Source organism: Pseudophryne corroboree, chromosome 2 (genome assembly GCF_028390025.1).
Source record: "Pseudophryne corroboree isolate aPseCor3 chromosome 2, aPseCor3.hap2, whole genome shotgun sequence".
Classification (NCBI taxonomy): Eukaryota; Metazoa; Chordata; class Amphibia; order Anura; family Myobatrachidae; genus Pseudophryne; species Pseudophryne corroboree.
The window spans coordinates 7,348,529-7,374,124 of record NC_086445.1 but is presented as its reverse complement, the minus strand read 5'-3'; the positions used below and the strand labels follow the sequence as shown (position 1 = coordinate 7,374,124).

The following is a 25,596-nucleotide window of genomic DNA, read 5'->3' as shown; positions in this document are numbered from 1 at the left end:
CATATTACAGTGTATGAGATATTGGGTGTAACACGCACCACACGTGTTCTGTTATAGAATACACAACTGCCACCAGATGTACCCGTACCACAATACATATTACAGTCTATGAGATATTGTGTGTAACACACCCCACACGTGTTCAGTTATATAATACACAACTTCCATCAGATGTACCCGTACCACAATACATATTACAGTGTATGAGATATTGTGTGTAACACACACCACACGTGTTCTGTTATAGAATACACAACTTCCATCAGAGGTAACCGTACCACAATACTTATTACAGTGTATGAGATATTGGGTGTAACACGCACCACACGTGTTCCGTTATATAATACACAACTTCCATCACAGGTATCCGTACCACAATACATATTACAGTGTATGAGATATTGGGTGTAACACGCACCACACGTGTTCTGTTATATAATACACAACTTCCATCAGAGGTAACCGTACCACAATACCTATTACAGTGTATGAGATATTGGGTGTAACACGCACCACACGTGTTCTGTTATAGAATACACAACTTCCATCAGATGTACCGTACCACAATGCATATTACAGTGTATGAGATATTGTGTGTAACACGCACCACACGTGTTCTGTTATATAATACACAACTTCCATCAGATGTAACCGTACCACAATACTTATTACAGTGTATGAGATATTGGGTGTAACACGCACCACACGTGTTCTGTTATATAATACACAACTTCCATCAGAGGTAACCATACCACAATACATATTACAGTGTATGAGATATTGGGTGTAACACACACCACACGTGTTCTGTTATATAATATACAACTTCCATCAGAGGTAACCGTACCACAATATACATATTACAGTGTATGAGATATTGGGTGTATAACACGCACCACACGTGTTCTGTTATATAATACACAACTTCCATCAGAGGTAACCGTACCACAATACATATTACAGTGTATGAGATATTGGGTGTAACACGCACCACACGTGTTCTGTTATATAATACACAACTTCCATCAGATGTACTGTACCACAATACATATTACAGTGTATGAGATATTGGGTGTAACACACACCACACGTGTTCTGTTATATAATACACAACTTCCATCAGAGGTAACCGTACCACAATACATATTACAGTGTATGAGATATTGGGTGTAACACACACCACACGTGTTCTGTTATATAATACACAACTTCCATCAGATGTACCCGTACCACAATACATATTACAGTGTATGAGATATTGGGTGTAACACGCACCACACGTGTTCTGTTATAGAATACACAACTTCCATCAGAGGTACCGTACTACAATATACATATTACAGTGTATGAGATATTGGGTGTAACACGCATTACACGTGTTCTGTTATATAATACACAACTTCCATCAGATGTACCCGTACCACAATACATATTACAGTGTATGAGATATTGGGTGTAACACGCACCACACGTGTTCTGTTATAGAATACACAACTTCCATCAGAGGTACCGTACCACAATATACATATTACAGTGTATGAGATATTGGGTGTAACACGCATTACACGTGTTCTGTTATATAATACACAACTTCCATCAGAGGTACCCGTACCACAATACATATTACAGTGTATGAGATATTGGGTGTAACACGCACCACACGTGTTCTATTATATAATACACAACTTCCATCAGAGGTACCCGTACCACAATACATATTACAGTGTATGAGATATTGGGTGTAACACGCACCACACGTGTTCTATTATATAATACACAACTTCCATCAGAGGTACCGTACCACAATATACATATTACAGTGTATGAGGCGTTGGATGGATAAGACACGGTCTATGTGAGCGATACACCAGGGACGGCTCTTACCTGAACATGGCAATTAGCAGGTTGAGGAGGAGGATGTTGGCGATCAGGAGATACAGACACATTAGGATAATGGTCAGCCAGTCTGGAAATAGAGTGTTGCCGTTCCCATCATTGTAGACGCACAGAGGAAGAGACGAGTCGTTGCCGGTTTGGGAACATTGTGAAGGGTTAAAGTTCAGACCTGCAGAGAGAATATATAGAGTTGTGTTATTGTGCTATATCCCCTGTGTGACGTATGTACAGACTGAAGCCCCAGGGCTGACACTGAGCTGGACAGTAATAGGACGAGCCTGATCCTACAGTGCATGCATGCGCAGAGGTGAAGACTCGCCCTACGTCTACATATTATGGTGCATGCCGCCCCAGGTACCCCCCCCCCCAAAACACACACACACACACACACACACACACTTCCCAATTTATCTTCAACTAGGTTTTCATTCAACCAAACAACAGTCTGCGATCTGGAAGCTGTAACGTGAGTCTGATGTCTGGGTTATGTAGTGTAATGGGCACATTCCATCTATACAGGATTTTCCCTAAAGAGTCTATAATGTAACGTGAGTCGGATGTCTGGGTTATGTACTGTAATGGGCACATTGCATCTATACAGGATTTTCCTTATAGAGTCTATAATGTAACGTGAGTCTGATGTCTGGGTTATGTAGTGTAATGGGCACATTGCATCTATACAGGATTTTCCCTATAGAGTCTATAATGTAACGTGAGTCTGATGTCTGGGTTATGTACTGTAATGGGCACATTCCATCTATACAGGATTTTCCTTATATAGTCTATAATGTAACATGAGTCTGATGTCTGGGTTATGTAGTTATAATGGGCACATTCCATCTATACAGGATTTTCCTTATAGAGTCTTTAATGTGATAAAGCTGAATATTTATCGTACATAAAAACCCTTTGTGAGGTCTAAGAACACTGTACGCTATTTACGTATGAAGTACCGTAAGGGTACGCTCGTTGCGTAACAATCGCTTAGCCGTAGTCGAGACGCTCAAGCGTCACGTTCGCTCACGGCCAAGAGATCACAGGCAGGCACGCTATTGGCTGCTGACTAACGCAATGGTTCACTATAGCGTAACGGACGCTGTATCGGGAGCGGGCTGCTCGAGCGATACAGACGCTCACGAGAATACGCTGTTGGTATCGGGCACACTTATAGGTGAGCGACTACCGTAATGCTACGCTATCAGCGTAGCGGACGCTCAGACCACGAGGAGATCACGAGCGGCGCTGACGCTCACCATGTTAAACCTTTATGTCTAAACCAGAAACAATGTAATATGCTGTAAAACCTTAGTGTAGAGATAGGGTGTAGATGCAACCTAGTGTAACCTTATTAACTTAAAAGCTGTTTGAGCGTCACCGACGCTCTGAGAATACTAGACACTATAAGAAATACACAGATACCTGGGCTTAGGGTCCAACGCCTAAGATATATATACTTGCAAAAGAATTAATACAAATACAAATCATACACTACAATATAACATAGACTACCTAACCAGATAACTACACAGGAAATACAATACAATTACTACCTAAGGGAAAATAAGAGAGAAAGAGAAGAGAGAGAGGAATGGCTCATAACAGGAAGATCAATATGGTTGCGGAGAAACACTTACGCACAAAGGAAACGATCGCATGCGCCTCTGGACATCCAGCTCCCGATTTTCAGCAATGATAACCGTTGAAGAGTGAGAGCTGGATGTGATCGGCCTGCCTATTTATGCCCCACACACAATACAATTCAATGGTCCCTACAATCTCATTGTTCATTGGACACAGGAATTCGGCTTCGCATTATAACAAAAGGTCATAGGTTGATTCATACAGGTGGGCTGTGACTGCTTCCAACTGTTCAGGTGGGTGGGATACTGAGTTTCCCGCCGCATGACTAAATAAGAACAAATAATAGTAAATGGACATAAACTTCTTATGTCCATAACTATTCGCATGAGCGATTAATCCGCTCCAAACCAACACCGGAATATTGCTATTTAAATACTCTTCCGATGGGTACCAAACACCACTGTATGACCCCTGTTAGACCCTTCGTACAATACAAAGAGGGATCTCTCTGTTCAGGAACATGCTATGTTAACTAAACTTTCAGAATCTATCAAAGGGACCATGATCTACAAAATACATTATTACTGAAAATATGTTACGATTGAGTCGCACGCTACAATCACATAAACTCTACCGTAAATACGCATACCGTGCGCCTGCGGGTGCCCGCGACTGTGAGTATGCGCACGTACGGGAGAGCGTACGCATGCGCAGCGCGGACCAGAATGAGGTGCAAATATGGCAGTGTGTATAGAGATATTTTTCTGACTTTGACAGTCCACCCTTTGGCAGTCAATAATAACTGCCACCTTCTAAAACATTTCAAAAGAGAAAAATATATGTCAGGGGTTAATACATTTACATGGTTGGGTAGGGGAGGAGAGGAGAAGGTAGGAAAAGGGTATGACCTAGTGAGATAGCAGAAGCATGTGTGTATGAATCCGTGCTTGGGGGTCATGTATCATCGTGCCGTACGTGTTTTAAATCAAGCTTCGAGGTATTGCGAAGTATACATGTGAATTCCTTCTTATCCCGTGGTACGGGTCTGTGGATGGGCTGTCAAACTTTACCGAGCTCTTTTCGGCTTTGGTTGTAACAAAATGGGGGAGCACATTTTAGTTGATGATACATGAATGGGGGAGATATGTGATTGCTGATATCTGCGCCTGTATTCCCTATCGACTATGTGTGTCATTACCTGAGGGTTGTAGAAATGAAGAAAAGACATAATTACGGTAAATGCGGTGGTATTCTATGTCAAGTAAATGTACAGTCGTCGATTGAGGTCTTGTTTGGTGTCTGTTGAATGCAGTCTTCTTTGTGCTTTTGCCCATAAGGTGTGAGCAAAAGCTGTCAATGTCCATAGATTTACAAAAGTGTTGGGCTAGCGTAATTTTAAAATTTCTAGGGAAACTGGGGATCCATGGCATAGTTCATCAAGAATCTGTGTATCAGGTTGTCAAAACTTCTTCTTTAATCCCTCTGTTGTCTGTATATCGGCTCATCAAATTCCTCGTCCAAGTGGGTCTTTTTACCTTGGAGGAAACGGAAAAACAGGTGAAAGAAACGGACCGTAGGAATCGCATTTTCATCACATTATTGTTTCTACATTTGGGTCATAAATCAAGTCCATTGGAACTACAGTTTCCTCACTCCTTAAACTCATTACCTCAGGTAGTACATTTCCAATATAACACAATCCTTCAGAGTTTGGGGCAAGCCGCTCATACGCCTTTCTCCCGCATATGAAATATGCATCATCGGGGAGAACATATGGGACGGAATATGTCATTACCATGTTACACATTTTCCATGTGAACTCTCCTAACCCTAATTCTCCCATCTGTTTAGTACACCTATCAGTTTGTACGACCTGTGCACTGTATCCTAGTGATACCTCTCCAACTCTCGTAATCCTACTTCCTAGGCTATACCTATATCGGAAATATTTTCCACTATCGGTTATGAGGCGTATAAGCTCTGTATCTGTAGGCATTCTATCTGCTCTATGTGAAAAGGTCATGGTTTGGTTACTCCATGACACTTCCCAATTTCCCGGCTTTCGGGGATTGGAGATGTTAAAACATATGAGGGATCTATCCACATGATATTGGTGGAGCTTCAAACTAGGAGGGCTGGAGATATTAAACCTCCTGTCCACCGGTCTCCCACCCTTTAGCTCAAGTACCTCCCCTACCGTTAAAGGAAATGGTACTAGCCCTGATTTGCTATGACCTTGAGGTACTTGAGAGCATACCCAACAATCTGTTTGATTTAACACACTACCCACTAAGGAGTGATAGTCACTCAATGGATGCCGGTCCATATGGATATTAAAACTGGATTGGCATTTCTTTATGCACCCATCCTCAATGACATTGTCACAGAGCCTACAGATACAGTTCTCTTTTCAGCTAACAATCCTTAAGAGAAAAATGTTTACAACTAACATGGCTAGATCGTTTCTGGTACTCGCCTTTTGCTTGGTGGTTGTATTGCTATTGGAAATTTACACCTCCGTCTCAGTCATCGGAACCTTTCTGGATCCTTTCTCGACCTCCATGGTACTCTCGCCGGAACAGACTGCTCTGGTCAACATCATGGTCAACAGGAAAATCCATATCACAGTCTCTTTGGGCAAGTCCATCTTACAGGAGGAGAAAAGAAGAAATTTGTAATGGGGGTACAGAAAAAAACAGTTTGAGGGGGAGAGAAACTTGTCACGATAATTAAGTTCTCTAGTCTTGTTGTTCTTCTTGTTCTGCTGTCATCTCAAAGGTGCTGTCTCTCAGTCTTCCAAACGAACATTCCGGTGATGCAATTTTCCCTCCAAACCAGCGATCTTTCTGTAAGGAGAAAAAAAATCTTGCATTGCCATTTGTCTAACTGAGGTGTGACATACCATCTTTAAAACATGAGTGAGAAGAGGAAAAAAAAACAAAAGAGAGAGAGAGAACAATTCATATATGTATATATAACATAACACATCAATAAACACCAGAAAAAGAAAGAAACATTTTTCAACATAAACATTTTCTAAAACATTGTCAGATCATCAGGCTGTCATATCTACATGTCCAATGGTTTCCTTGCGCAGTCCCCCCCCCCAGCACTTCCACATTCCATTGTCTGTATCTGGCCAGAATACATTGATGCGGATAGGTCATGCTGGGGTTTGGTAGACTTCTGCAAAGACCGAGTATATATGTAATGTTTGAATCCTACCAATAATCGTCAGAGATGGGGAGAGAGAAAAAGAAACATTTCACAGATACATTTACAACGTTTCACCCGGTCATTCCTGTGTCTTCAGGGAATGACCTCCCAATTTATTAACTATAACCTCAGGCTTACCATCAGTCCTAATGATCACCTTTCTTGATTGCACAGTATGGGTGTGGCTCAAAATTCTTCCTATATGACCCCTGTTTATAATGGTGTGTGTTTTAATTTTGCTCATTTCTTGGTCTAGGGGGTCTGACTTTATGTGGGTTATTACAGTCGCTGGCATAATGCCCTTCTCTTCTACAATGATAACAAACCCTGGGTTTCCTCCAAGTGTCAATGACCTGAGGTCTTGGTTGATTTGATGCCTCCTCAAACGCTCGGATGCTCATCGCCATCAACCGTTTTCCCTGTGCTTCCCTGATTTCTTGGATATTATGATTATGTCGTTGTCTAGGGGGCTGATGTGACTTTTGTCTACTTCCTGATCTACAATCTCTTGCAAAATGACCTTCCTTCTGGCAATTGTAACAGACTTCCACATTTGAATTTCTCGCAGGGGTTTGGGGCTTATGCTGGAGTGGTCTTGTGGTTAGGGCCTGTATACTTGCGGCCATTAATTTATCACTTTGTGACTCTCTGTATCTGGTGATATTTCGATCAATATCAATAGCGGCCTCTCTTAATGCGGCCACTGAGATATTTCTCCAGTTTGGGTTGGTGGTCTGTACCCTTGTTCTCAATACCTCCTTTAAACCATTCATTAATACCTTAACCGCTATTTCTCTATGCTGTGCGCATGTTTTGATGTCTGTGATCCCAGTGTTCCTAGCCATTACTTGCAGTGCTCGATTGAAATAATTGGAAATACTTTCCCCTTCGTTTTGTCTTATGGAGAAGATTTCATTCCACTTGACAACGGCAGGGAAATATACTTCCAACTGTTGGTTTATCTGCTTAATACATTCCTGATTGTGTTCCTCCGTTTGAGGTACTTCTGTGTCTAATTGACAATCAGTAATAAATTTCGCAGGGTCAACACTGGAGGGCAAACATGCCCTCAGCACTGTCCGCCAATCTTTGTTGGTGGGTTCTGTTGAGTTTCCTAGTTCTTTAATGAACCTTTGACATGCGACTAGATTTTTCCTTGGATCAGGAAATTCGGACATAATTGATCTCAATTCGGTCCGGGACCAGGGACAGCGCATTGCACTGTCCTGGACGGGAATGGTTCCCTGATCGTCAGTCTTCCCATTGGGGACTGTGATCACCCTGACAGGACTAAACTCAATTACATCACCTTGTTTTGGTCTTACAATATGGGGTACATTTGTTTGTGCGTGATATAAAACATTGTACGTACCTGTGGACACGACCTCACCTGACCCTCCGTTAGGGGGTTTGATTATTGCCTTTACCGATTTGGTCGCGTCCACCTGGATGTCTTGTGTGATGGCTGCTGGAAGTGGTGCCGACATCGTGTTGAGTTCACTTTCTTGCTCGTATTCCTGAGGGAAGTTTGACATGGGGTGCAACTTGCACGGGTTAATAGTTGTACATTTAACAGCATTACAATTATCATCGTTATGTTTATTACACTTATTTTTATCATCTATACTACAGTTGCTAAGTGCGTTTTTATTGTTCAACATTGTGCCTTTCTCCGCAACCATAATCCTCTCCATTGCCACATCTCTCCTCCCAAGATGAGAGTCAGGTATGTCAGTTAGCTCTTTTTGCATTTCACTTTCCTGTTGCCATAACTTTAAACAGTCATAATGTTTGATCCGTCTCTTTGCTGGTTCAATAAGACCTATCCTTCTCCTTAGATTTAGTAACACTTCTGGGCTAAAGCTACCTATTCTTGGGAATTTCTCCCCGTCATGTACAGTCATTCTTTCCCATTCATCACATAAAACCTCTGTGTGTGAACCGTATTTTTCACACATTACATACCTGGCCGACCCTATTGGTCGGTTTACTAAATCAACCCGAACCGAAGTTGATCGCCCCCTACCTGAACAACTGGCCCCCATAACTTGCAGGTGTTGCTTTTCTTCAGCGAACCCTTACAAAAACCAAGATGTCCGGGGCAGGCTGGCGGTGAAGTTTACCGAGTACTCCACTCACTTCTCGCCCACGTTGGCCAGTAACACAATCACTGTATCCAGAGCTGTTGTACCCAACCTAGGGCCCCTGTGAACCTTTATTTACTGGGGCGCGTTCCCCAGCAAGTATCGGTTGTTGGATAGTTCCTGAGTGACCAGCGAACTTCCCTTAAAATAAAAAATTACACAAATCACGTTAAAATGTACAAATAGCGTTTATGACCTTCGTACACAAATAGTACCGGTCAGGTTTACTAATGCACACAATTACGTGCGGTACAATCGTTCAGCACATAAGCAACTAATCTTATGTGTGGAGCGACCAGTGGAATCGAAAATTTCGGCTGCGAATTCCTTCAGCCAGAGCTTAAATGGCCTATATGGGTTCCGCACCAACCCTTCTTGGTGTTGTGCTACTTGTCTCTATAGCGGACTTCCTTGTCTGCTGTACCTGGACCTCCTGGTCTGTTATGCGACCTCCTGGTCTGTTACAGTATGACCTCCTGGTCTGCTATACTCTAATGCTCAAATTTTATGTTTTAACCAGAGATGCCTCCCTAGCCACCATGCACGTCACTTACATGTATGTACCTTCACGAGAACTCGATACTTTTCTTGTGGTTCAACCTCAAAATTGTATAATTGCAAACACTCACTCACCACATGTACACTTTTGTTTCTATTTCTATTTCTGCGCAGAAATTTTCTTTAAACCAGATGTGTTGTAAATTTGGAGAAGGATCTGTTAATCTAAATTTCGGATATAAAAATAGATTTGCGCTATTTATCGCCTGGCGTTATTTACCGCGTGGCGCTACTTATCGCGTTGAGAGGAGAGAAAAAAACTTGTGATTTGAGTTACATGGGCGTACCCGTACGCTCCGTTGCGTAATATACGCTGCGTGCGTCGGCCCTTGGTTTGCGTACGCAAGTCTCAGTCTTTTGTTAGAGACACGTGTACGCAAAGCAAAGATCCACCGTAACACAATTTATACGTTTTTTTTTTAAATTCAATGTTTTTTATTGAGATTTTCAATTTTGTTTTAACAGTTCACACATACAACACACAAACACTTTCCACACCCAACATGTGTGGAGGCAGCAGTACGTGTATGCAGTCAATAATATATTCAGTCGACATTGTTATTCATAAAGCATAAAGTTGTATAGCAATGGTGTCTGAGCTTAACACATCTTAAACATAACAGTTCCCTTAATCCCATAAACAGAGCAGAATTATCACATTATGTTACATATATCCTAACAAGGCAAGACCGGCCGCGGGGGCTCCCCCCTCGCACAACATCCCATACTGACTCATGGGGAAGAACACGGGTCTAGCTATATCTCTCTTTGTAATATTTAGAATCCATCCATCTACCCCATATTGTGGACCATTTCCTCTCCACCTTCCTAGCCAGAAACACAAATTTTTCATGCGCAATTGTTTCATTGACCAGGGATATCCATGCCCCAGATGTCGGGGCCTCACTGGCCAGCCATAGCCGGGCGATACAGACCCTAGCTAAAGCGCATAAGTTAATAACATATCGCCTACTAGGTGGGTCCAAGGCTTCCTCGTCCACAATCAACAGTGTACAAAGTGCAGGAGTACATACGAAGGAGGGGATACCTGTGTCACATACAATCCGTATAACCGCCGTCCAAAACCCAGACACGTCGGGACATAACCATAGTAAATGCCAAAAGTCTGCATCCATGACCCCACATCTAGGGCATTGCGAGTTGTGAGCACCCCCGATATGTGCCAATCTCACCGGGGTCATATACACCCTGTGTAGAATGTATAGTTGTATTTGTTGATATCTAACAGAGGAAGTGGAGATCCGATGGGCCCCTATGGCAGTATTCCATGCATCATCCGATAGCATGCCCACATCTGATTCCCACTTACCCCGGAGAGCCATGAGAGGGTCACCGTGATGCATTTGCAGGATACGACCATATATCCTAGAGACTAAGTGACCCGAATCTAGCGTTTGCAACATTGTTTTAACCGGGGAGTCAGCTAGGACTGGAGGGCCATTTGGAAACTGGGCTGCCAGTGCATGTCTCAACTGTAGGAATTGAAAAAAGACCCTTGAAGGAATGTTATGTGCGTGTTGTAGTTGTTGGAAAGAGTTAAGAATCCCATCACTATATACATGGCCCAGAGATAATACTCCCCATCTTCCCCAAACCTCTCGAACCTGAAGATGACACAGTTCCGGTAGCCCATATATGTTATCTAGAGGGGTGTCAGGGTCGACGCCATGGCCCCGCATCACCGAGTGCACCGCTTTCCACACCAGGATGGCTTGCTTAATAAGCGGTATTGTGGACATTTTAACGCTGCCACAGAGAAGTAGCTGTAATGGGGAGCCCCCTGGGTAGTCGTGATGCAGCATCAGCGAATGCAAAGCCAGGGGATCGAGATCATTAACCCACTCCCAGACATGTATCAGTTGCGCCGCGTAGTAGTAGAAACGGAAATTGGGGAGAGCTAGTCCTCCCATTTCACGTGTTCTGGTGATGGTGTCTAGTTTTAAGCGTGCTCGTTTACTGGCCCACACCAGGGAGGAAAGCAACCCGTCTATTTGTTTGAAAATCTTCTGTGGGATATAAACGGGTGATTGCTGCAGGACATAAAGAAGCTTGGGCAGGAAAACCATTTTAACCATATTAACCCGTCCCGTGACTGTTAAGGGCAACTTACCCCACGTCTGCACCCGGCCGCGGAGATACCCTATTTGAGGAGTAATATTAAGAGAAGAAAATTCCTGAGAGTTATTAGACACCCAGATACCCAAATATTTGAAAGATTCCACCCACTTCAGTGGAAGAACCACCAACGGGGAGGCAGGGACTTCGCCCCTAAGTGGGATAATAGAGGATTTCTCCCAGTTTATCAGTAAACCAGAGTATCGCCCAAACCCATCAATAATTTCCAAGATCCTAGGCATAGACTCAGCATAGCGATCCACAAACATCAGGATATCATCCGCGTATAAGGCCACTCTGTCCTCCCGATCACCCACTTTAAGTCCATAAATACCCGCATCTGTTCTCAGAAGACATGCAAGGGGTTCAACGGCCATAGCAAACAGGGTGGGGGACAAGGGGCATCCCTGTCGCGTGCCTCTAGATAAGGGAAAGGAGTGAGATACGAAACCATTGACCGCCACCCTTGCCGAGGGAAAGGAGTACATCAGTTGAACATATTTAATAAATTTCGGACCAATGCCAAATCTACGCATAACTTCCCATAAATATTCCCATTCCACAGAATCAAAGGCCTTAGCGGCATCCAGTGAAACGACAATGGAGGAGGAAGTGTCCGCCCGGGGGATTTGTAGGTGGGTAAACAGGCGTCTGAGGTTAATGGAGGTCGATTTATTAGGCATAAATCCCGTCTGATCTGGGTGTATAATGTGGGAAATAACTGTATTTAGTCTAGTAGCCAATATCTTAGCCAAAATTTTTATGTCAGTAGGTAGGAGGGATATAGGACGGTAGGACTCCACTTTCTTAGGGTCCTTGTCAGGTTTAGGGAGAACCACAATCACTGCCTCCGCCATAGACGGGGGAAGAGAATCCTGTGTAAACATCTGGCCATATAACTCAAGTAGGCGGGGGACAAAAAAATCCAAATTATGCTTATAGACCTCGGATGGTATTCCATCCAAGCCCGGGGCTTTACCACTAGGAGAGGTCTCAATCGCTGCTCTAACTTCGTCGGAGGAAATAGGCACCTCCAAGAGGTCACAGTCCTCCCCGGACAGGGTAGGGAAGCAGACACCGTCCAAGTAGTCATGTAATTGTGATAAGGTACAATCTAATTTAGATTCATATAAGCGACTATAGAAGGATACAAATGCAGCCGTGATCTGTGGAGTCTGGGTCAGGCGGACACCTTCGGTGCTCACAATTTCTACCACCACACTAGTAGGTCTGTCTCCCCGAGCCAGCGAGGCCAGGTATGTCCCCGGCCTATCCCCCGTAGCGTAAAAGGTATGGGAGGAGAAAAGGAGTCCATGCTGAGTCTTTTCCATTAGGTAGTCTCTCCATTCCCTCTGAGCCGACAACCAGACTGTCCTGGAACTAATCAAGGAATCTTGCAAGTATTGTAGTTCTGCAGCGACACTCCGGGCCTCCAGCTCAGCTTCCCTTCTCCTATAGAAGGATTTTAACTCAGACACCCGTTTAATCAAACTCCCCCGTAGAAAAGCTTTAAAAGTGTCCCATAAGTTAGAGATAAACTGGTCAGTACTATTTAGCTCGAAAAACTCCCGCCATGCGGCCACCATTTCAGATCCATCTCCCATGTGGACGAGCCAGAATGGATTAAATTTCCACACAGCTTGGCCTCTATCACAATTAAAGTCCAAATTAAAGGTCAAGGGGGAGTGGTCTGATATACCTCTAGTCTCATATCTAATGTTACCGACGCGGGGAACCATGTCACTCGAAAGGAGGGCCAGGTCAATCCTGGAGAACGAAGAGTGGGAGTGTGAAAAACACGAATATTGTTTAAGAGAGGGGTGTCTCAGTCTCCACGGATCGACCAGGCCCAGCCCCATCACCACATCCGCAAACCCAGACCTCCCAGGCCCCGCCGCAGATGGAGACATGGAGAGCCTATCCATTGCCACGTCTAGCACATTATTGAAGTCCCCCAGGCAAATAACAGACACCCCGGGGGATAAGGCCATGAACCCAGCAACCCTCTTAAGCACATCGGGGGAGTATGGAGGGGGCACATAAACTGCCAGCAGGAGGACTGGAACATAAAATAATCTACATTTCAAGAATACGTATCTCCCCCAAGGATCCGTTTGTATAGATTCCAATACAAAAGGGACGGTCCGCTTAATAAGGACTGAAACCCCGCGTGAGGCGGACGTATGCATGGAATGGTATGCCCAACCCACCCAGGGCCTCTTCAGTGAGAGAATTTTACTACCCACTAAGTGTGTTTCCATAAGACAGACAATATCTGCGGCATAGTGTTTGAGCTGTCGGAGCACAAGAGACCTCTTAACTTTATCATTGAGCCCTCTCACATTCCACGATAACACCTTAATCCCCGTCATAGCACAACAAAGATATAATCAGTGCATCGCCCCGCAGCCGGTCAGCCCCGCCACCTACAAATTCTGTAACCAGACACCATTGCTTATATTGCACAGTTACATACCATATACTTTCACAACATACATTTCTGCTCAAAAAATAAACATAACCCAACCCCCTCCCCTTTCCCCCGCCCTGTATACCACCCCCAACATGCAGCATACCTGGATCCCAAAACTGAGTGTACGTACCTAAAAACCAAAATAAACCAGACTGTATTGCACCATTAGCAGGTGCATACACTCCTTAATCGGGGCCAAGAATGTAATGACTCTCGGGAATAGAGAACAACTAGAAAACAGCAAAATTAGAGAGTTGCTCCCAGCCACTAATCATTCCCCCCTTAAAAACAAAAAACAAATGGGGGGGATTATAAAGATCCGCCCCCTAGGTCCGTCTAATACCCAAAATAAAAACCCCACTCGGATATCAGAAAACCACCTATGACAAGGCAAACATTCAGCAATCCCCCCTCCCCCCCCTTCCTCCCACATTGAGACCGATAATAGAACAGGAAGAAGAGAGAGCAAAAGAACCCCAAGGTATAATCATACACAAAAACATGCCAAGTATATCATGGTTAACCTAAATAGTATACATACGTCCTGTCTGAGCTGCGGTAACAATGCAAAAGAAGCATCGACAGCACTCAAATAGGTCCGCATCCTGTCACTTCGCAATATCTAACACTTGTATGCAAGACAGACAAAATAATTAGCCTTAAAGAAAAACAGAATAAAATCAACTTCCAATATCAGCCGGATAGTTACTAATCCGCAAGGGCGCGCCTCGCCGGGAATCGTCTGTCCAGCCACACCATGGCCTCACGGGGGGTCGTGAAAAACTTTGTTTCCCCATCCGCCACTACCCGCAGTCTGGACGGGAATAGCATGGCATACGGCAGGTCAAGTTCACGTAACCTCCTCTTGACGGGTATAAACTGAGCCCTATCCTTTTGTACATCCACCGCAAAGTCCGGGAAGACCGATATTGGTGATCCATTCCATTTCAAAGGGCCCTTAGTACGAGCCAGCCTCAGAACGGTGTCCCGATCCCGGTAGTGGAGGAACTTAGCAATAAAGGTACGGGGTGGAGCCCCCGGCGGCAGCGGGCGCATTGGGACTCTATGGGCCCGTTCAACAGAAAAATAAGGCGAGAATTCCTCAGATCCGAAAAAATCACGGAGCCATTTTACAAGAAATTCCTCGGGAGTGGGGCCCTCTTCTTTTTCAGGCAGGCCAATAAAGCGGACATTGTTGCGCCGCAGACGCCCCTCCACATCCGTGAGCTTTTTGCGTACATCATTCATCTGGGCCTCCAGCGCATCAGTCCGACGACCCAGCGGACCAACGGTATCTTCAATATTGGAAATACGGGTCTCTGCTTCTCCCACTCTCTCTCTCACCCGCTGGAGGTCCTGATGAACAATGGAAAGGTCGGACTGCACCTGCCCAATTTTATCAGCCAGACGCACTTCACTGGCAGTTACCGCATCCAAGACTCTCTGCAGGGCAGCATCTGGAGGGTCAGAGGAGACGGAGCTGTGAGCAGGGGATGGGGGCGATGCCTCGGATCTTATAGCCTCCCCTCTCCGCTGCTGAGGGCCCTGGTCCCGAACAAATTTATCCATCGCTCCCGCCGCTGCGCCGGTCTGGCGACCCTTCACCATTTTGGACAGCACGGTGCCGGTGCTCCTGGTCTGCAGGATGTATCAAAGCAAATAAAGGCAAAGAGAAAAAAAGGGGGGGGGGGTACCCCAGCCGACAAACGGGCGTCAGGCAAATTATAGATTTGTAGAAATAATCAGCAGGGCCACTATCACTAGTTGTATTGCAAAGTGACCGGCCACTTCAGCAGGGGCGCAGGGATTATCTCTCCCAAGCAGAGCTGCAAGACATATGCAATCGATATCCGGCACTTGAGGATGGGAATAGAAGGAGGGAGATGGTTGTATGCAGCACAGTATCCCCCAGTGACCCCAGCACCTGAATCCCTGTGTAGCAGTCTCCAGTCTCAGGATCACGTCAGGCTGGTGTAGGCAGCGGCGGATAGCGGGGCCGCACTTCCGGTCTCGCGGGGTGTGCGTCCCTGCAGCGGAGGGGACAGCTCAGGGAACTCCAGACCGCGGCCTCCCCCGGACCACACCGAGACCCAGCAGGGCGGCAGACAGGAGCACGGCACCCCTTCTCCCCGGCGCTTCAGTCGGCCGCAGCGAGCGGCAAGCGGGACAGGAGCAGAGCCGAACTTCCGGTCCCCGCACTAGGCAACAGCACACGGGACGGATCAGGGCCCGCCGGCTCTCAAAGCTCCCGGACTTACGAATACAGTGGCAGCGGGCACAAATATACTCCTGGGGGTGGCAGGGGGCTCTCATAAGTCGGTGGCAGTAACGTTGGACCCAGAGGGGGGTACAGGATATAATTAACGGATGAAGTGGCTGGAGAGCTGCACAAGATGAGTGCTACTCCATGCCCGTCCTGGCCACGCCCCCACAATTTATACGTTTATCAATGTAGATGATCCTTTATCATCTACCGCGCACCACACTGACTTCGCCTTGTCTCTCAGGCACAGCTGTGTGTTTGTCTATACTTTAACTATATTACCTTTACTCTTAAACTATGAAATAGCGGCAAATCTCTCTCAGCACGTTTATCAATTATAAAAAGGCAAACAGAAGAGTGATATACGAAAATACACAAATGAAAAAGAAATGCATATATATGTGCGTGCGTGTGTACGCAAGACAGAAAAAAAAAAATAGTTTTAAAAGAGACTATCGTTTTGTTCTTACCTCCGGTCCCAGATTCCTTCAGCACCCTTTACTAAGAGAAGCAGACGCTTATCCCGACAGCACTACGAGGAATATAACCTCCCGCCCTTTGCTGATGGATAATGTCTGCTGTATCTACCTAGTGCAGATATGTGAAGGACGGGCGAGCCGCCAATTGATAAAGCTGAATATTTATCGTACATAAAAACCCTTTGTGAGGTCTAAGAACACTGTACGCTATTTACGTATGAAGTACCGTAAGGGTACGCTAGTTGCGTAACAATCGCTTAGCCGTAGTCGAGACGCTCAAGCGTCACGTTCGCTCACGGCCAAGAGATCACAGGCAGGCACGCTATTGGCTGCTGACTAACGCAATGGTTCACTATAGCGTAACGGACGCTGTATCGGGAGCGGGCTGCTCGAGCGATACAGACGCTCACGAGAATACGCTGTTGGTATCGGGCACACTTATAGGTGAGCGACTACCGTAATGCTACGCTATCAGCGTAGCGGACGCTCAAGACCAGGAGGAGATCACGAGCGGCGCTGACGCTCACCATGTTAAACCTTTATGTCTAAACCAGAAACAATGTAATATGCTGTAAAACCTTAGTGTAGAGATAGGGTGTAGATGCAACCTAGTGTAACCTTATTAACTTAAAAGCTGTTTGAGCGTCACCGACGCTCTGAGAATACTAGACACTATAAGAAATACACAGATAACTGGGCTTAGGGTCCAACGCCTAAGATATATATATTTTGAATGATATACTTGCAAAAGAATTAATACAAATACAAATCATACACTACAATATAACATAGACTACCTAACCAGATAACTACACAGGAAATACAATACAATTACTACCTAAGGGAAAATAAGAGAGAAAGAGAAGAGAGAGAGGAATGGCTCATAACAGGAAGATCAATATGGTTGCGGAGAAACACTTACGCACAAAGGAAACGATCGCATGCGCCTCTGGACATCCAGCTCCCGATTTTCAGCAATGATAACCGTTGAAGAGTGAGAGCTGGATGTGATCGGCCTGCCTATTTATGCCCCACACACAATACAATTCAATGGTCCCTACAATCTCATTGTTCATTGGACACAGGAATTCGGCTTCGCATTATAACAAAAGGTCATAGGTTGATTCATACAGGTGGGCTGTGACTGCTTCCAACTGTTCAGGTGGGTGGGATACTGAGTTTCCCGCCGCATGACTAAATAAGAACAAATAATAGTAAATGGACATAAACTTCTTATGTCCATAACTATTCGCATGAGCGATTAATCCGCTCCAAACCAACACCGGAATATTGCTATTTAAATACTCTTCCGATGGGTACCAAACACCACTGTATGACCCCTGTTAGACCCTTCGTACAATACAAAGAGGGATCTCTCTGTTCAGGAACATGCTATGTTAACTAAACTTTCAGAATCTATCAAAGGGACCATGATCTACAAAATACATTATTACTGAAAATATGTTACGATTGAGTCGCACGCTACAATCACATAAACTCTACCGTAAATACGCATACCGTGCGCCTGCGGGTGCCCGCGACTGTGAGTATGCGCACGTACGGGAGAGCGTACGCATGCGCAGCGCGGACCAGAATGAGGTGCAAATATGGCAGTGTGTATAGAGATATTTTTCTGACTTTGACAAACGTAACGTGATTCTGATGTCTGGGTTATGTACTGTAATGGGCACATTGCATCTATACAGGATTTTCCTTATAGAATCTATAATGTAACGTGAGTCTGATGTCTGGGTTATGTACTGTAATGGGCACATTGCATCTATACAGGATTTTCCTTATAGACTATATAATGTAACGCGAGTCTGATGTCTGGGTTATGTAGTGTAATGGGCACATTCCATCTATACAGGATTTTCCTTATAGAGTCTATAATGTAACGCGAGTCTGATGTCTGGGTTATGTACTGTAATTGGCACATTGCATCTATACAGGATTTTCCTTATAGAGTCTATACTGTAACGTGAGTCTGATGTCTGGGTTATATACTATAATGGGCACATTGCATCTATACAGGATTTTCCTTATATAGTCTATAATGTAACGTGAGTCTGATGTCTGGGTTATGTACTGTAATGGGCACATTGCATCTATACAGGATTTTCCCTATAGAGTCTATAATGTAACGTGAGTCTGATGTCTGTGGTTTATATACTATAAGCTGCTGATATGCACATTGCATCTATACAGGATTTTCCCTAGAGTCTATAATGTAAAGTGAGTATGATGTCTGTGGTTTATATACTGTAAGCTGCTGATATGCACATTGCATCTATGCAGGATTTCCCCTATAGAGTCTTTAATATAACGTGTAGTTTGTGACGTGATTCATGTATTAGACAGCTGATTGTCACTTTTACATTAGTATTATTTTGATCCATTGTTGCGAGGCCCCTATAAGGTGAGAACAGCGCGTTACAGCCCGGCTGCGCCTCCTCAGCCTCCCTGCACATGGATAGCTACAAAGCACACGTTTCCCACAAATAGTCTCCCGTCCAGCTCAGCATACGCCCGCTATCATTGGTTCCATCGCAGTCACATGACCAGAGAGCACCAGGTGACTTACTGTCCACGTCTGTTGGAAGCTGCCCAAAAAGGGTCAAGTACGGCGAATAGACGATATTCCGAAAGATCCAGCTGAGCCGCGATTCATTATCGTATAGGATCGCCTGCTTCGCAACACCATAGGCGGCAATAAAAATAGCCAACAGGAAGAGGAAGAAGAACATGTCCTTCATCTGGAGAGAGAAGAGGAATAACACACACACTGGTCACTGACACTGGAGCAAACTGGGAGCTGCAGATAAAGGCAGGAGCCATCTTGTACCCTGGCCTGCCCATAACACCTTATTACCATAATACCACCACTCACAATCACTGCATAACCCCTGGTGACTGCTATGGGGCACAAGACGTGCACAGATAATGCATACATGATGTTTATATGCAGTTGCTATAATGTAAGTAAATTATATGTATATATATATATATATATATATATATATATATATATATATTAGAGATGAGCGGGTTCGGTTCCTCGGGATCCGAACCCCCCCGAACTTCACCCATTTTACACGGTTCCGAGGCAGACTCGGATCTTCCCGCCTTGCTCGGTTAACCCGAGCGCGCCCGAACGTCATCATACCGCGAGATTCGTATTCTATATAAGGAGCCGCGCGTCGCCACCATTTTCACTCATGCTTTGGAGATGATAACGAGAGGACGTGGCTACGTTCTCTCAGTTTCTGTGTTCCGTGTGCTGCAAATATCTGTGCTCAGTGTGCTGCAAATATCTACGTTCTCTGCCTGAAAACGCTCTATAGTAGGAGGACAGTGCAGAATTTTGCTGACCACCAGTATATATATAGCAGTACGGTACAGTAGTCCATTGCTCTACCTCTGTGTTGTCAAGTATACTATCCATCCATACCTGTGCTGCATTTTAGTTGTGCGCAGTATATAGTAGGAGGACAGTGCAGAATTTTGCTGACCACCAGTATATATATAGCAGTACGGTACAGTAGTCCATTGCTCTACCTATGTGTCGTCAAGTATACTATCCATCCATACCTGTGCTGCATTTTAGTTGTGCGCAGTATATAGTAGGAGAACAGTGGAGAATTTTGATGACCACCAGTATATATATATATATATATATAGCAGTACGGTACAGTAGTCCACTGCTCTACCTCTGTGTCGTCAAGTATACTATCCATCCATATCTGTGCTGCATTGTAGTTGTGCGCAGTATATGGTAGGAGGACAGTGCAGAATTTTGCTGACCACCAGTATATATTTATAGCAGTACGGTACAGTAGTCCATTGCTCTACCTATGTGTCGTCAAGTATACTATCCATCCATACCTGTGCTGCATTTTAGTTGTGCGCAGTATATAGTAGGAGGACAGTGCAGAATTTTGCTGACCACCAGTATATATATATATATATATATATATATAGCAGTACGGTACAGTAGTCCATTGCTCTACCTCTGTGTCGTCAAGTATACTATCCATCCAACTCTGTGCTGCAATTTAGTTGTGTGCAGTATACAGTAGGACAGTGCAGAATTTTGCTGACCACCAGTATATATATATATATATATATATATCAGTACTGTTAGATTCCTGGTGCTCAGAACAAGGGAGATGTTGCGTAGTGAGTCCAGAGCACCAGAACGTGACGCTGAAATAAGGTGTGGTGTGGAAATAGCCCCTAGCACCCTACCTCCATTGTTTCACCCGTGTGGTCAGTTCACGCCTGAGTGACTATGGTTTCTTGGGCCCACGGCAGCTGCGTTTGAAGGGCAGATTAGGTCTGCCCAACTCCGATGCCCCCAGGTCTTAGAGTGAGACAAGGCGTGAACCGAGACAGGATAATAACAAGGGGACCTCTAACTAAAGCAAACAGAAGGCTAGGGGCTACTAACAACCCTAAAACTAAATATATGTGTGGCATGCCGCCAAAGGAAAAGAACAACAAAGGAAATGCTGTCCACACGCCGACACAATACTGTTGTGTACCGGCGGTGACAGCATAAGCAGAACCCTCTGCAAAACACCAGTAACAAAATATAACCAAAGAATACTGCGGCCTAGGCCGACGGACGCGGCAAAGCCGCTACTCACGGAACCGGTACAAATACTGGCAAACGGACAGGAACCCCCAATGTAGCCGACACAGACTCTCAGAACCGGAGGACAGGCAGAATCCCAAACGACAGACTGGTGGACACCAAGAAGCCAGATACTCGACCAGGCACAGACAAAGCCACAGGACTTCTGGACAGGAACGCTTCACGGCAGGACACAGGATCAGACACTGGAACCGACACATGAACCGACACTGGAACCGACACTGGAAGCAGCTAGACAGACACTGCTAGACAGGAGCTCAGGAACTGGCAGGGACTAGCTCATAACTCAAGAACTCTGGAACTATCACCAGCGTCTGTGTATTGCACTGAGCCAGAATATAACAGAGAGTCCTAATTAATTATGTCGTGCAGCTGCCCTGCTGCACAACTGAGAGGTGCAATTAACAGACAGGTGAGGCTGAACACATGGGAACAAGCTGCAATTAAACAGACTCACCACCGGCAGCAAACAAGAGTCTTCTTAAACCAGAGCAACGGGAAATCCTGGCCTGCAAGACAACTATAAACATAAAATACGGAAAACAGGAATGAACCACTACCTGTGGTTCATAACAGTACCCTCTCCTTAAGGGTGAGCTCCGAACACCCCATGACACCCACGGGGAACATAAACAGAAGTATAACATAAAATACATAACCAAAATGCAAAACAGGAATGAGCCACAGCCGTGGCTCATAACAGTACCCCCCCCCCCCCCTTGAGGAGGGGTCAAAGGATCCCAAAATTCAGGTTTTCCAAAACAAGGTATACATTAATAAACCTGACACTGGAACAAACAGACGAAGACAAGAAACAGAAACAAGCTGTGGCAATAGCTTGTGACAGTGCCCCCCCCCTTGACGGTGGCCACTGGACACAAGACAAGGGAAAAAAATCTTTTTTTTTTTATATATTCAAGGCAAGAGTCAATAATTATTTATTTTTCTTCTTCTTATTTTTACAAAGTTATTGAGGTCTGACCAAGGTAATTCCCCAAACATTGTCTGAACTGATGGTACCTCCCAGCAAGGCTGGGTTCAAATCAGAGATTGGTTTCTTAACCTTGGGAGCTGAACTTTCAGGCAAAGTACTACTATTAGAAGAAGACAGAAAAGCACATCCTGCAGTCAAAACAACGGGCTGAGACTCTTGTGCCGAGTTTACAGTATACGGTGAACTCTCAGCAGATAAGACGGGTGACCTAGAGGAACCTGAACCAATTTCTTTGGAACCATATCTTTTAATAACTGCATCACTGAATGCTGGGGGATCCTGAAGAATGGGATCTTCAGTTTTCATTAAATTGGATGCCCACTCAAAAGGCTCCCCTCTAAAGGAATATATCAGATAGAGCACAAGGTTCTCTGAAGTGATGCCCAGAAATGGTCTAGACAACATAATGATGTAATAGTGTTTGTAAAGCGCCAGAAATTGGACTAAGTCCCCATCAAAGATTATAGATGTTGAGATATCAACAGAGTCAGGATCTGCTTCCTTCCTATCTGACTGACTAGAGTGCTTTGCTAGGACCTGGTCACTACTGACCTTACTCGTGGCTGAGACTTTCTGAACCCCACCTGGGCAGTGACTTTCTGAACCCCACCTGGGGCAGTGGCCCTCGGAACCCCACCCGGGGCAGTGGCCCTCGGAAACCCACCCGGGGCAGTGGCCCTCGGAAACCCACCCGGGGCAGTGGCCTTCGGGAACCCCGCTGGGGCAGTGGCCTTCGGGAACCCCGCTGGGGCAGTGGCCTTCGGGAACCCCGCTGGGGCAGTGGCCTTCGGAAACCCCGCTGGGGACAGCACCTCGGATTCTTTTACTGGGACCGGGCCGTCAGCCTCCCTCTCTGGGACCGGGCCATCAGCCTCCCTCTCTGGGACCGGGCCGTCAGCCTCCCTCTCTGGGACCGGGTCGTCAGCCTCCCTTCTCTGGGACCGGGCCGTCAGCCTCCCTCTCTGGGACCGGGCCGTCAGCCTCCCTCTCTGGGACCGGGCCGTCAGCCTCTCTCCCTGGGACCGGGCCGTCAGCCTCCATCTCTGGGACCGGGCCGTCAGCCTCCCTCTCTGGGACCGGGCCGTCAGCCTCCCTCTCTGGGACCGGGCCGTCAGCCTCCCTCTCTGGGACCGGGCCGTCAGCCTCCCTCTCTGGGACCGTGCCGTCAGCCTCTCTCCCTGGGACCGGGCCGTCAGCCTCCCTCACAGAGTCGATAATTATCGAAACTTCTCCCGGGACAATGACTTTCGGGACTTTTGCTGAAGCTATAACCTTCAGAACCTCCACTAACGCTATGCCTCTTGAGTCCTTTCCTGGGGAAGCGACTTCTAGACCCTTCTCTGGGGCTGTGTCTCTCGAGACCCCACTTGGGGATATTACTTCAAAGATCCCTTCTCGGGTTTTGCTTCTCGAGTTCCCTTCTAGAACTATGGTTTTAGACACCTTCTCTGGAGTTGCGCTTTTCAAGTCCCTACCTGGGGTAACAGCTTCTGAGACCGCTTCTGGTATTGACACCTGAGCTATAATATTCGATGTCCCTCTATGACCCAGGGCATCGGGTACCGCTCCAGGACTCTGGGCATCGGGTACCGCTCCAGGACTCTGGGCATCGGGTACCGCTCCAGGACTCTGGGCATCGGGTACTGCTCCAGGGCTCTGGGCATCAGGTACCGCTCCAGGACCCTGGGCATCGGGCACCGCTCCAGGACCCTGGGCATCGGGCACCGCTCCAGGACCCTGGGCATCGGGCACCGCTCCAGGACCCCGGGCATCGGCCACTGCTCCAGGGGTTTGCAACTCTGCTTCAACAGGAAAATCAAGAGAGGAGAGAAACATTCTCCTTTGGTTCCTGAATCTATAATGGGGATCCCTAGCCCAAGGACCCCAATTATAGGACAGAGTGCTTTTTAGTGTGGGTTGTGTGACAAGTACCTCTGCCACAGTAGAGACAGGAGTAGGTCTTGTATCCTGACTCAACTTGGCCAGAGGGCAGGACTTGTCGCCACACTTTGGCTTGCGCAACTCACAGGTCTGCAGATAGTGGCCTAAACCCCCACAATATAGGCATAAATGTAAGTTTCTGCGACGCAGACGCTCCTCTTCTGTGAGCCTGGGCCGCAGAACACTTTTAAACTTTTTCTCTCCAACTGAACCTGAGGATTCTCTTGTCACCATATTGTGAGCAAGAGTCTCTTTAGAGGTAGATGAACTCTCAACGACTTCTGGCAAGATAAGCAAAATTTTAGTCAGAAGGTTTTGCAGTTTCTTTAAGGATTGCTGCAAAACTTCCAGTCGCTCAGGTTTCAAAGCACTGAAAGCAGAGTTCAGGGCTGAGAGAGACGCCTGCAGGGCTTGCATAGTTGGCATAGGAGGATTTTAAACTAGACAAGACAAGACTAGACTAGACAAGACTGGATTCTGCACACCGGACTGGATTCTGCACACTGAATTCTAGACAGGACTGGATTCTGCACACCGGACTGGATTCTGCACACTGAATTCTAGACAGGACTGGATTCTGCACACCGGACTGGATTCTGCACACTGAATTCTAGACAGGACTGGATTCTAAACACCGGACTGGATTCTGCACACTGAATTCTAGACAGGACTGGATTCTAAACACCGGACTGGATTCTAAACACTGAATTCTAGACAAGACACTGGACCAAAAAAAAAACAACTACTATTTAGCTTTGTTTCTTTTTTGTTGTATGGCTGGTGATAATGTTAGGTTCCTGGTGCTCAGAACAAGGGAGATGTTGCGTAGTGAGTCCAGAGCACCAGAACGTGACGCTGAAATAAGGTGTGGTGTGGAAATAGCCCCTAGCACCCTACCTCCATTGTTTCACCCGTGTGGTCAGTTCACGCCTGAGTGACTTTGGTTTCTTGGGCCCACGGCAGCTGCGTTTGAAGGGCAGATTAGGTCTGCCCAACTCCGATGCCCCCAGGTCTTAGAGTGAGACAAGGCGTGAACCGAGACAGGATAATAACAAGGGGACCTCTAACTAAAGCAAACAGAAGGCTAGGGGCTACTAACAACCCTTAAACTAAATATATGTGCGGCACGCCGCCAAAGGAAAAGAACAACAAAGGAAATGCTGTCCACACGCCGACACAATACTGTTGTGTACCGGTGGTGACAGCATAAGCAGAACCCTCTGCAAAACACCAGTAACAAAATATAACCAAAGAATAC

At 45.9% G+C, this 25,596-nt stretch overlaps 1 protein-coding gene across 1 annotated transcript in view; it reads right to left on the bottom strand.

The window, feature by feature from the left end:
• Nucleotides 1-25,596, bottom strand: part of LOC134988793 (transient receptor potential cation channel subfamily M member 2-like) — a 734,670-nt gene that overhangs the window by 202,665 nt on the left and 506,409 nt on the right. The window contains exons 21-22 of the mRNA XM_063950575.1: nt 19,331-19,502; nt 1,885-2,065 (exon numbers count right to left, since the gene is read on the bottom strand). Coding sequence (XP_063806645.1) covers nt 1,885-2,065; nt 19,331-19,502 — 353 coding nt within the window. The remainder of the gene's footprint in view (nt 1-1,884; nt 2,066-19,330; nt 19,503-25,596) is intronic.